This window comes from Staurois parvus, unplaced genomic scaffold (genome assembly GCF_062004578.1).
Source record: "Staurois parvus isolate SC_StPar_1 unplaced genomic scaffold, SC_StPar_1.0 ptg001433l, whole genome shotgun sequence".
NCBI lineage: Eukaryota > Metazoa > Chordata > Amphibia > Anura > Ranidae > Staurois > Staurois parvus.
The window spans coordinates 70453-84969 of record NW_028319229.1 but is presented as its reverse complement, the minus strand read 5'-3'; the positions used below and the strand labels follow the sequence as shown (position 1 = coordinate 84969).

The window sequence follows — 14517 nt, the reverse complement described above, 5'->3', positions numbered from 1 at the left end:
TCCTTCATTCCTCCTACCACTCCATCCCCCACAGCCACTTCCTCCTGTACCACTACCCCCTCCCTCCCAGATTGTAAGCTCGAAAGAGTAGGGCCCTCTTACCCCTCGTGTGCTGTTCGTAGCTGCTGTAATGTTTCATGTATTGTCCCCCCCTCTATTGTACAGCGCTGAGCAAACCCTTTGGCGCTATATAAACTCAATGTAATGTAATGTAATGTAATGTCTTGAGGAGAGTTTCCTGGTTTGGGGACAGCGGTATCAACAGCTTTGAGAGATTCAGCAGGAATCTCTCCAGTTGTCAGAAACCTATCAAGTTAGTCAAATAAATGTGGAATAAGCTGCTCTTAAGTCTTGTAGTACTCATTACAAAAACCATCTGCGTCCAGAGCCTTATGAGATGACATATTTAATTGCTACTCTGAGCTCCTGAGTAATAAGGGCATTGATAGGGCCTCTACTTGGGAAGTCGAAGTGCACCTAGAAAGTTCTAGATGTTTGTCTGAGAGGGTTTGGGTTCAGTAGGAGAAAGGTAGAGATTGTACAGTTTTGAGTAGAAGGCACTGAAACAGTTTGGGATTTTTTATTGCGCTGCTTGAGCTAAAAATTTACCTGCCTTATTTCCCTGGGCATACCAGTTGAGTCTCCTAAGACAGAAATCGAAACCATTTTGCAAATAGGATCCAAACTCTCCCCTTAGTTTGAGTTTGGAGGTATCTAGACTGAGGATCTGCTTTGTGACGAGCTTCTAGTATCCGAATGCGATCTAGAAAAGAGAGCAGCGATAGTAAATTAGAAGTACTTGCAGAATTGAGTGATGATTCGTGGAGAAATTTGTCATCAACACTGAAAACGATTTTGCGACTTTGCTCAGTGATGTGCGAACTTGGAGCTATATTTCAAATTACAGTGTTTTTGGTTTGATGATATTATTGAATTAAATGTATTACTATATTAATATTTTTTATGATTAGTTATTAAATTATAATTTATGATTTCGTGTTTAAATTTTAACATACCCAGGATGTTGACTAGACTCTTGTTCGGACAGATTTCAGTGAATTATTCCTAAAAATTACAGGCCTAAAATAAAAAAACTAAATATTTCCATGAAAAAAAATGTACCGCTTTGAGCACAGAAATACTGACATAATCAGACCGCTAGGGAGGTTAAAGTAAAAATGTGGGTCCCCCTGCAGGTTTAATTCATAATGCACTAGTATGCATCACATACTAGCACATTATGACAGGCTTACCTGCAAACTGAGCCCTTCAGTACCGTGCTGTCATGGCTCCCCTTGGCCTTCGCCACATCCCTCTTCTCTGGGTTCTCGATCTTCAGCCGCTTGAATGGCCAGGCTACGGTGACATCACTCCAGTGCATGTGCATGGGAGTCACATCACTATGGCACACAGAGTGGACAGTAAATATGTGAGCTGTGCATGCGCAGCTCAAAGTGCATTATCGCTGGCTGACAGAGGGAACATTTATAACAAAAGAGGCCACTAGGGTCTCTTCTGTTATAAGCACTTCAGTACCGAACACTTTCACCTCCTTCCTGCCCAGGCCAGTTTTCAGCTTTCAATGCTGTCACACTGTAAATGACAATTACTTGGTCATGCAAGACTGTACCCAAATTACATTTTTATCATTTTGTACACACAAATAGAGCTTTCTTTTGGTGGTATTTAATCACCACTGGGTTTTTTATTTCATGCTAAATAAAATTTAAAAAAAAAAAAAAAAGACAGAACATTCCGAGGAAAAAAAAAAGTGTTTGCAAATATCTTCATAAATTTTGGCAAAATGTATTCTGCTACATTTCTTTGGTAAAAAATAACCCATATCAGTTTATTATTTAGTCTGCAGGAAAGTTATAGCATCGACAAACTATGGTATATATATATATATATATATATATATATATATATATATATATATATATATATATATATATTTGAAAATCGATCAGTCCTGATGTACTGATAGCCATCTTGAGACTCAAAAATGTCAGGACAGTACAGATATCCCTCAAATGATCCCTTTTTGGAAATTAAACAGTCTGAGGCATTTAGTAAGAAGCATGGCGAGTTTAAGTTGTAATTTGTTACAAGTTTTTTGAATATTAAGAAATTTAATAATTTGTTTTTTTCACAATTTTCTTTTTTATACAAGGTCAGCAGTGCAGTACAGTGTCATCATATAACTGGTGTGGCAGTGATCAGGGACACTGACTGGTGAGAGTATGTCAACAAAAAGAAAACATTTTCTTCAATTTTTTTTTACATATTGTGACCAGGGTAGTACAGTGTTACCATAGTAAAACTGTATTATTCAGGGAAGGTGGTCAGGATTTATTTATTTTTTCTATACACATTATGATTGTTGTGATTATCTGTGACTGGCCACAGCTAATCACATGATACAGAAAGGCTGTGGTTGGTCCTGTCTGTACCATGTGATCACTGTGACCAATCACAGCGAGTAGCCCAATAGTACACAATGAATGGCTATGAATGGAAGCCATCCATTGCGTACAATTGTCGTGTGATTATTATTATACAGGATTTATATAGCGCAGCGCTTTACAATATAAGGGAGACCGTACAATTACAATACATTTCAGTACAGAAGGAATAGGAGGGCCCTGCTCGTGGAGCTTACAATCTAAAGGAAGTGGGAGGTGATACAAAAGGTGATAGCTGCGGGGAATGATCTGGCAGAGGTGATTCAAGTACAGTTCTTGGGGTAGGCTTACCTAAAGAAGTGAGTTTTCAAAGATCGTCTAAAGGCAGACAGGGTGGGGCTGACCGGACATGCTGTGGTAGGGAGTTTCAGAGGATGGGAGAGGCTCTGGAGAAGTCCTGAAGGCGGGCGTGGGAGGAGGTGATGAGGGAGCTAGAGAGGAGGATATCGTGGGAGGAGTGGAGTGGGCGATTTGGGCGGTATCTGTGGATGAGGTTGGTGATGTAGCTAGGGGCAGTGTTGTGGATGGCTTTGAATATTAGTATAGTATTTTGAATTTTATACATTGGGTTAGTGGAAGCCAGTGGAGGGATTGGCAGAGAGGGGCAGCAGTCACTGATCGGTTGGTAAGGTGTACGAGTCTAGCAGCAGCATTCATAATAGACTGAAGGGGGGATAGCCTGTGTAACGGTAGACCAGTGAGGAGGGAGTTGCAGTAATCAAGGCGGGATATAACCAAGGCGTGAATGAGTTGTTTTGTGGTGTCATTGGTCAGGAAAGGCCGTATTTTGGAAATGTTCCGGAGGTTGAGGCGGCAGGATTTAGCCAGTGAGTGGATGATCTGTTGCGACTGGTCACGGCGGTCACATGGTACCAGAAGACTGTCAGTGTCAGCTGTCCGTTCATACCTCGTACAAGCAGACAGTTACTAAATGACAAGAGCCATCAATGAACTACCTCAAGCGCTCAACAACGCCCTGGTAGTTCATAGAGAACTACAAGTCAACATCCGCAAAGGATGTTGGTACTTGTAGTTCTCCCATTCACAGAACTCTGAATGAATAATGCTTAACTCAAAAGTTCATTCTATTGCTCTCAGCTTCCTCCAAACCTTTAAATTCAATTTTTTTTTGTTTGCTTTTGTGGTCTGACTTCCTGCTAGAGGGTGGCTATGTTTATTCTTCATGTTCCTACTGTAGGTAGGAATGTAGCCACCCTCTCTTGCTAACTCCTGAGATAGACTATTTGATGTGTAGTGTGCACATAGTGTACATGGCCACAACTGATATGAGGGAACAGAAGAGGTTTGGGAGCTTACAGAGGACGTTACAAAGAGGCAGAAAAATACAGTAAGAAACAATATCATAAATAGATTACATGGCGATTAAGTAGTGGATGTGTATGGATTATATTGGAAAATAAGGATATTATTTAGTGTTATTTCAATTCCCTGCAAGTGTGCAAGAAGCACACTTCAATAATGTAATGTAATGTACGTATGGGCAATGGTAGTATATTTATACTACCATTGCCCATACGTACATTATCTAGTTGTATTCCCCACACGTTACAACCCAACAATATAACAACCTACCTTAACTATGCAAACGATTTTATACACATGCAGGTCCTTGCACTACGCACCTGTTGGTAGATGTAAAGTTGACTGTACAATCAGATTGTAGCATGTATGGTGAGTTTTATTTGGATAAAATTGGATTTTGAAAAGGGCAAAGTGTTTGACCAGTTTTAATTTGAAAAAAATTTCAGCTTTACAAGTCATTGCTTCGTACAACTTTTTAGGACTATGCTGAATCCAATGTTAGAATTTCTTTACCATTCCCATAATGTGTGGTCAGCTTAACTGGCAGTAATGCTATTAAGAGTGCAGCGATCCTTCTATCAGTTTGCAGAGTTTAGAATAAAGACAGTAAGGAGGCGACGTAATGCTAATGCCCTCTGAAAAGCGATCCAAACATGGATTGCTCTCCAGAGCACATGGCAGTTTACTGCAAGTGTGAAAGAGCCCTAACTCTGCTCACCAATGCAAGAGTGTTTCATAGTTACACAGTCAGGTTGAAAAAAGAAACAAGTCCATCTACTTCAACCAATACAAAAACTAAATAGATAGAAAACCTCTATATGCATAACCTTATACCCATAGTTTACCAAGAGGAAGAAAATCTTTAAAGCATGTGGATGGGTTCTCCTAGGTCATCATGTACAATGCAGGACCAGAGGCAACATCAGGATGGGACATATCTGCTGGTCAAGCATTGTACAGGATGATGTTAGGAAGAGGGGTGTTGAACAAACTGGTCAGAGACTGGCAAGAAAACAAGCTTCATGGATGCAACAACACAGCTGGAACATTGGGAAGAAAGGCTGCAGGACCAAGGACTAGGCTGGGTTTACACGGTTCCAAATGCCCAGGCTCATCCAGGTGCTACAAGAAGCTTAAAGACAAGTTTGATGAGAAAGGCCTCTATGTGTTCATGCCGAAAAAGCTAAGTGACACACATTGGTCCTGTCATGCTGATGCTTGTCAGGCAATAGTCCATGGCTATGAAAACATAATGGACATTTTGTTGGAAATTTCAGCTGTGCAGGAAGGTCCGAGTGCCATAACACCACAAAAGGACTGTTTGATCAGATGAGCAAACTTGAGACCAGGATTTTTGCTAAATTCTGGAACACTGTTTTACAGCACTTCAACAGTAGCAGCAAAACTTTGCAATCTGTTCAATTCAGCCTATTTCAGCAAATGGCATTCTAAAATCATTAAAAGTTTTTTTTTAATGAACAAGGTACAAAATTTGATGCATTTGAAGAAGCTGACAAGCGTTTCACAGATACTGAAGAGTATACTGTGGAACACAATTGTCTTCAACTACAGAATGTCTGTCAGTAGCCACTTGACTATGGATACAGTGAGGAAGCACACTTAACACCCACAGAGACCTTTTATGCTAAGGCCTTTTCCACATGTGTTGATAAACTTTTAGTGTGTCTGAAGAATTGACTAGGAGCTTACAGTGTGTGATTTATTTGGAATCTTTATAAACTTTCCAGCGATGGACTTTGATTCCATTAAAATTGCAGCAGAAAAGTTGTCCACTTTCTACAAGCATAATCTGGGCACAACCTTTGGTGTGGAGCTAATTCAATTTCAGTCCTTCATTTCACAAAAGTAGACTACTGCAGCATAGAGCAATTTATGTACAACACCATTTTTGACAAGGATTTCAGAGATACCTTTCCCAACATAGAAATTGCTTTAAAATGTATCTCACTTTAATCACTAACTGTATAGGTGTACAATCTTTTTCAAAAATGAAACTGATCAAAAATCTACAACACACAACCATGAGCCAAAGTCGTCTCACCAAACTGTTTATGCAGACTACGCAGTCTTGACTTCAACTTACCCTAAAACAAAGCCCTCCAGTGGCATGCCGTCCCCGCTGTAGAGGCTTCCATCTTCACCAGATCTTCCTTCCAGGTTTGCGAGCTCCAGCCACCTGACTGGCCAAGCCGCAATGATGTCACTCCCGTGCATTCGTACGGGAGTCTCAGGCCACGATACAGCACTATAAAAGGAACGGCACCCGTGAAGTGGGTAAATCGCAGAGCAGCAGTGTGAAAGCAGCCCTATACTATTATGTCCAGTGTATTGCTTCACACTAACCTGAATATACCTTCTTTCCTGCTGCTGGTATCACTCTGGAGATTGCTAGCTGGGATAAGAGGTGGATTGCAGTTGGTATCACTCCACATGGGACAAGAGCCAGCACTACAGAGGAGGTATCGGCTTATGCGGCTCTTGCAATCTACTACAGCTCCAACGTTACAAGTAGTCCCTCTGCATTGCACTATGATGCTCTGGGATGGCAGGTCAGAAAGCCCAGACCTCTATCTACCAGTCACCTTGCCAGGATCTACTCTTAGATCACAATCTACAGGTAACGAACCCCCGATTTAAAGCTTCTAAAGATAAATTAAATTGTCAGACAAATCTACTCTCTTACTTGTCAATTAAGGCCGGAGAGTACAAAAACTATCATCTACTGTGTCCAAACAATCACCAATGTAGGAGGTAGAAGATGGGTCCTACAAACTAAACTGCAAACTAAACTGGAGCCTTTCCCCTGCAGTGCCCCCCAATGGCAAACATGCATTTTATTGTTTCTCTTGTTTGATGACTGCATTGAAAAGTACAGTTTTGCTTGAACTATATTCCAGGATTTGAGCTAATATTTCATTAAGGTCTTCATGTTATATAGTTTGAACACCATGTCATAGATATATAATTTATCATTGTAAAATAACATTATTCCACACTTTTTTTTTTCCAATTTAGCACGGAGAAAAAAACAGAAGATTGTGGGAAAAAAAAATTTTTTTTTACAAAGCTGTTTTTTTCTAGGCCTTCCCATCATTAGCCCTAACTCGGGTTAAAAGCCCTGAACATAGATACACTCCCACCATTTCTCAACAAGTTTCAGACAATCCTTATCATTCTACCACACCCCTATCGCAAATGCCTATGCTCAGAAGCCATCAAATTCAAATGGGGTCATAAACCTCAACTCACCCTAGTGTAGGTCTCAAAACTTTAGCCAGCAAGAACTTGGCAGTGCCCTTTATCATACACTGTTCACCCAACCATTATTATTTATTTATTACAGGTACTTATATAGCGCCGTCAATTTACGCAGCGCTTTACATATATATTGTACATTCACATCAGTCCCTAACCCTCAAGGGGCGTACAATCTAAACTCCCTAACTCACAATCATACATACACATACTAGGGCCAATTTAGACAGGAGCCAATTAACCTACCAGCATGTCTTTGGAGTGTGAGAAGAAACCCGGAGTACCCGCAGGAAACCCATGCGGGCACAGGGAGAACATGCAAACTCCAGGCAGGTGGTGCCATGGTTGGGATTCAAACCGACGACCCGAGTACTGCCAGGCGGAAATGCTAACCATTTAGCCACTGTGCTGCCATTACATTGCTTTCATGCAGCAAAAGATAAAACAGGGATCCGTCCTATGCAAAAACACTATAAAAAGTACACCCTTGGTTTGAGCAGATCCACTGACTAACCTATATTCCACCCCGATTTAAATGGGATTCACACATGACCCACTTTTGAACTCTCCACCAACATTGGGTCATTCACCCTCATTTTAAAGAGGAACATCACTCTCTTAATTATTGACTAATTTTGAATCCTTATGCTGCTAGCACTAGTAAATAGATCGGAAAGTATAGCATATGTACCGGCTTTAAACATTTTTTTCCTATTACTTCAGTTACTTCCTGGTTTCCATGCCTAAAGTAAATGATGTCATACATTCCAGTCTTCAGGAGGGGAGGGAGGGTTCTCAGCTTAGTAAATGATACAAGAATCGTCTGCCCTTACTCAAGATGGCCACTGCCAGAAATGCCAGGGGGTGTTTTTCAAAATGATTTTGCAGCAAAATAAAGCATGGGGACATGGATGGATGGGTGAGTTTGTGTTGCTATTGAACTAATTTTTAATATTCATTTTGGTTCATGGTGCTCAGATGCAGTGCAGTTCCACTTTAAATAACCATAGATTCCCTGCCTTTCGTTCGCAAATCAACTATTAAAATATTGATTTCTGAACACTCATCTGATGTTGTTAGATTACCACTCATCCAAACAAGCTCTAAGGCCTAACTATAGATCCAGGTCCCAAAATCGATGAAATTCATATTACTCTGAAAAACTCACACAGTTCAAACAGGTCTGCATCTATCCTGGTGTTAAGTCAGACATTCTCATAAAACTGTACACAATGATGTTAGAGAAGGAAAGGGCCATGGGGAAATGCAACGTGGAGAAGGGGTGGTCCAAGTATTCACACTGACCCACATTTTATCCAAATCTAATCATTAACAGGAGAAGAAATACAAAATAATACCCCGCTGCTATAGAGGGTCTGTTACTCCACTGCACCTATACTCCTATGCCTTTTATATTGACACCTGCCAGCGCTGCCTGCAAAGTAAGGGAACCCACCTCCACGTCTGGCACAGCTGTAGCAAACTGAAATCCTTCCAGCACAAAGGTCTTTGAACTTAACATAAAACAATCTACAGAGATTAATGAATGACCCAAAATCACAGTTGTCTATGCTACCGGGCTCCAGAAAAACCCATAAAAAATAGCATTCCTATATCCAGATGCTGGAAATCCCCAGTCTCTATCAGTTTGGGCTGCCATTTGTAACATGTAACATGCAAAGGGAAAGGTAGCAGACAAAAACAGTTATATGGAACCATTCCTATGTACATGATCAGACTGGTTGATTTTCCTCACCTCAAAAGCTCTTAAATCACTCATAAAAACTTAAACACCGGCCTCTGAGTATGGACCCATAGATTTAACAAAACCTACTGACACATGTCCCCTTTTCAGGTTAATTGCATCCCACTCTATCCTGAGGCTTCCCTCTTCTTGGCTTATACCACAATGTTCATAACTCAAGGCACCATCCTCACTGGAGTAATTTCTCTGTCTCACCTTTTATATCTGCTGTACACTATATCTTTAACTCCCAAACACCCCCCAGTTACACCTTGCTTAAATATGGTTTAGCTTACTGCAGTAATTGTGCAATATATGACACTTGTGTACAGATTAGCTAACCTAATTATTGCAATGATCATACACTAACCACATCTTAAGTATTTGCTGAGGTTCATACTTTCTTGTGAGCACTTAAATGTGTGTCACAATCAACCTGACAACTAGAATTTGCAAAAGACGACCAGCAAAGCAATCCCATAGGTCTCTCATGACAGGGTTACTTGAACCAAAAGAAAGGAAAAACCAAAGTGTGGAATACCAAGGAGTTGTACCAAAGCAGAATTGGCAAATGGAAGCTGGGTAGGTAGGTACAAAGCTTTTTCCTTTGGTGCCAGTAACATGCTGTATCTCTGCCAATTTGCTGGCAGATGATAATCACCAAGAATGACAGGATGAGCATATAGTGTCTGACTGGTTTCATTGATCAGAGGCTGACTGTTTTATGGTGACCAGGTAGTTTCTGAATTTTTTTGCTCACTACAGTTGTATTATACCAAGTAATTCAGTCTAAATTAACTCCAACCAGGTATGGGGATATGATGATTATCTAATTAACCACTAGCCTACAGGGCACTTATACCTCCTTTCTGCCCAGGCCAATTTCCAGCTTTCAGCGCTGTTGCATTTTGAATGACAATTGCGCAGTCATGCAACACTGTACCCATATGCAATTTTTATCAATTTTTTTTTAGACAGATAGAGCTTTATTTTGGCGGTATTTAATCACCTCTGGGTTTTTTATTTTTTCTTAAACCAAAAACCACTGAAAATTTTGAAAAAAAAAGTTTTAGTTTTTGTTATAAAATTTTGTAAAAAAGTGATTTTTCTCCTTCACTGATGTGCGCTAATCAGGCTGCACTGATGGACACTGATGAGGAGGCACTGATAGGTGGCACTGATGGGCATTGACAGGCATCACTGATGGACACTGAAAGGCAACACTCATATATGGCACTGATAGGCAGCACTGACAGGCAGCACTGACTGGCATTGATAGGTGGCACTGAAAGGCAGCTCAGATGGGCACTGAAATGTGGCACTGATGGGCACTAGCAGGTGGCATGGATGAGCACTGAGAGCTGGCACTGATGGACACTGACAGGTGGCACTGCTGGGGCTACACAGATCATCAGGACACACTGATCATCAGTGCCCTGATGATCTGTGTACATGTCCCCTCCGAGGAATGCCGATTACCGGCTCTCCTCTCGAGCTGTCAGTGTGACAGCTTGTGAGGAGAGAAATGCCGATAACCGACATTTCACGGTTTACATGTGATCAGCTGGGATTGGACACAGCTGATCACATGACCGAGCCAACATCTTCGGCTCTTTCCGTTGCTCCCGGAGCCGCGCATGCACGCTAAGAATGGGAGGACATCATATGACGTCCTCCCAGAACGAGAGAACCGCCTTGCGTCCGTCATTTTACTATATGGCGGGCGGGAGGCGGTTAATATTGTTGTGTGTATAAAATATACTTATACTTCTATAGGTGCAGAGACCCATACAGCGTGAAGAGCAAATTGCTTAAGTTTCCAAAGTAGCATGGAGTTACATGTGTCAAAAGAAGCAGTGGCTGTACGGACCCACCCACACATGCAAGTTTGATGCGCAGTGACAGGTGCACGGCCTTGAATGCCGACACTGTATGCCTGGCGATGCATATCGGATCCAGTGTAACACTATCCACAGAAAAAATATTTGAAGATAAGGTCTAGCTGCTCTTTAGAGAGGTATCCCCTTACTTTACCTGTTTCCTGAAGTTCCCATGTTTTGGAGGCCTTATCTTATCTATCCAATCTGCTCGAATATCTTCAAGGTAATTTTTCATACGGCTTTTCATGGATTCATACTGCCAAATGGCCGCAATTCCAAAAGAGCAACCTGAAAACTGATAAGTAATATTCAGCACAATCTGTATAGTTGTATACACAATTACAACACAAACTTAACCCTAACGTAACAGTATTGCAATCCTCTCCTTGTATGTAATAAATGCTTTATTAGTATAAATGTACATTTATTCCTACAGAAGTACGCTGTACTTTGATCTTCTCAAAGTTCATACACATTGTTCAATAATGCTGGGAAGGCAGAAAGCAGGGAGGAAAAAAAAAAAAAAAGTTTCTAAAAGAGAAGGTGTTCATGTATTTGAAATGCATTCAAAACAACCAAACTCAAAAAGTATAACTAAAAGGGAAAAACTTTTTTTAGTTTTGCATAGAGTGGAGATGGATTAGAACACCAGTTAGATTTCTATTGCTACCTCTGCCAACATTAAGGAGATTTGCCCTCTCTATTTGTCCTGTTTATCATTAAAGTGGTTATAAACCCTTACATATGCCCAGTGAAGTGACTGGCATCAGATGATACACAGAGATGAAACGAATCCTCCTACATAAAGTTGTACCTGTCTATCTGAAGCCCTCTCTTCTCTAAATGCTTTAAAAGTGCAAAACACATACAGCCTGTCAGAGTTTAAAAAAAGCTGAAATTACACTCTGCAGAGCTCATTGAGGAGAGCTCTCAAAGTTAATTGGAGGGAAGAGATACACCCCCCTCCAGACAGCTCAAAGGAACAGAGCTGAAGCTCTGTCTCCCCTCTGGTCACTATTTTCTCTCTTGGGAAAACTTCTCAGAAGTGATTCATGCTGATAGAGGAACAAAGCAGCAGAAAGAAATGAATATAGAGGCAGGCCTCAAAATTTCCACTCGCCTGCCTGCATATGGTGAGTGGAAATAACGCGGGGGCGAGCGTGTCCCACAGGGCTGCCTGTACATTGGCACTGGGAGCTGTTGGGCTGCTGAATACACTGAGCAAAGGGAAAGCAAAGGGAAAGGAGAGTGTCTTCTGTGCTTTCTGCCTCCACCTAGAGTGCAGTACCCGGCTGTGTGTGTACGTGTGTGTGTGTGCGCGTGTGCGTGTGTATAAGCATACGGATGGTTTGGACAGCTTCAGGATTATGTGGTTATTATGGATGGTAGAATATGGGGCATTTGAAATACTGCCGGGTTTGATAGAAAGTAGGATATACTTGATAGAGTTATGGTTTGGGGAGTGAGAGATTATGTGGGGTTATGGTTGTATGTGGTGCATGGTCTAAGTATGATGGAGTGTTTAAGAAAACATTGGGTACCCTGAAGTAATGTGGGGAGCATTTGACAGTGTCATTTCAGGAGATAATTTTGGAGGGAGTGTTTAGGGGTGGAATTAGTGGTGTGGCAGAGTAGGGGTTCGGTGAGGCAACTGGTGGTAACTCTTAAGGCCTGGCTAGTAGCTCAGGACTTGAAATTTTGAGCCCTGATAAAAGATATCCTGTTAAATTTTTATGTTTGAGGTTTACAAGCACTTTAAAAGCAAAAGTAAAAAATAATCCTAAATGTTGTGTTGTCCCCAGAACAGTAATAGAGGGGAAATTTTCCAAATGAGGACACTGGTTCTGGTGACCTGGAGGGTCCAAGGATTACCCCTCAATTTGCAGGAATTCCCTCTCACTTCCTGTTTTGGCTCTGGAACAAGAAGTGAAGGTAAACCTCCCCAATGGGACCCAAATGGCAAAAAAAAAATGCAACCTGCTCCATTCCCGACGATGCTGATTGGTGGTAAAACATGTTGGGCGGGGCCTAGCTGGTGATGTCATATGCATGCTAATACTCAAATCTTTGGTGTCCGTTTCTTATTTGCTCCTACCTTCTGGTGTCTGTCACATTATGCTGAGATGAGATGAGTGCTGAGTACAAGCACACAAGCGTGTATTGATCTCTAGAAAGCGAGATAAATATTTTTGATAAGAGGCTTAACATTTATTTGGTGGAGGAATCAGGTTTGCTCATCACATTTCAAGATTTGATTGAATCTCAGAGAATATATGTTGGACTGAGCAGTTTTTCACTTTTTATATGGCTGTTTTCACTTTTCATATGGCGGCTTGCAGTTCTTTATTATAAAGTTGTGGTTTATTAGCCTTTTTGTATTGAGAAGGTTCACAAGTGTATATTGTATGGTTATAAATGTAGAGATGCGCACCAAGTGTATGTTTAGAAAAAAAAAGACAGAGGTTATAACCCTTCATTATTCTATCCAAAATGAAAAAAATGCCTATAGTTCTACTTGAATTTAAGTGTCGATCTTTAGTTGAATGCTACACAGGTATACAGAAGTCATGTTAGGTTCCGGGGGAAATCCTGCTTCTGCAAAACAGCAGAATAAGCAGTGATCATATAATACCTAAGGTCCATGCACAATTCTCACAAAAGAAGATGGCTTTGACTCTGCCAGCATTCTAAAGGATTAGCTGTTGGTAGCTGTTTTATGTGACTGTCCCCGCAGTGCATCAGTCTGGCATGTCATCAGTTTAGTAATACACTGTTCTAGCTAGTTGACTTTGTTGTGCTCAGCTGTCATGTATGTATTTAAAGCAGAACTGTACTCATAACAACTTGATAAAAAATTATTTTCTTTATCCACATTAATTATGCTACCAAAACTAGTGTGTGCTATAAATTGCCTCCAGTATTCCTGTTTCTTCTTACTGGAGGCTATTTGCTGAAGCCCAGAGTTTCTGAGCAGCAGTAAATCTTTAGGTTGTAAGCAGATCGGTCTCTACATTTTCGGCACAGTGCAACAGAGCAAGGCAGAGCAGGGTGAGATCGTGTATTACTGGATTTTAAACAATGTCAGCACTTATTTTATTGTTTTACATAGCTACTGTATACCTGCAAAAGGGGCCAGCAAGAAGTGATTCTGTAGGACTTAATTTTCTGATTAAAGTTTCACTTCAACTGTATTAGCTATCATTACGCCATTTGTCTAAGGAACAGAGGATCCACCCTGAAACATCACATCCCGTTCAGTGCTGGCAGACCCCACAACATCTTACTTACTCCATAACGCTTTCAGAGTGAACTGGACAAACTTTCACAACTGCACAAGCGTAGATAGCTATGGTGAACACAACAGCGCTGACTAATCCTCATTTTGCTGCCAGGCGATCATCTTTACTTTTTCATATTCAGTTCATGCTCATCATCGCTGAGCAACCTAGTTCAGTAAGATGATTTCTAGACTGCAATCACTACTACTTTGATCAGTCTGAGATCCCAGGAAAGTGAAATCCTACACACAAATCAAGCTCCTCAGTCAGTTGCTATTTTTACTTTCTTTGCAGTGATCATTATCTTTGTGATGTGCAAAGGATTTTTCCCCATAAGCAAAGGGGACTTCTAAGGCAACTTGACTGATAAACATTTTTTGCAAATGGCTAAAAAAATGTTGCATCACAAAAGCACATAGAATTAAAAACATATAAAGCGGGGGCGCTGTTGAGCAGCTGAGGAAGTTGGCCGCACATTAACCAGACTCCTCGCTGCCCAGGTGTATCGTCCACCTCAGAACCAGCCAGTAACAAGCCTGACACCCTGCACT

General features: G+C 41.0%; 1 protein-coding gene across 3 annotated transcripts in view; it reads right to left on the bottom strand.

Annotated features, from left to right (window-relative positions):
- PARL (presenilin associated rhomboid like) overlaps positions 1-14517 on the bottom strand; it is a 269194-nt gene that overhangs the window by 208408 nt on the left and 46269 nt on the right. For all 3 annotated transcript variants that reach the window (XM_089662174.1, XM_089662173.1, XM_089662175.1), the window contains exon 4: positions 10843-10983. In XM_089662174.1, the coding sequence (XP_089518300.1) occupies positions 10843-10983 (141 nt within the window). The remainder of the gene's footprint in view (positions 1-10842; positions 10984-14517) is intronic.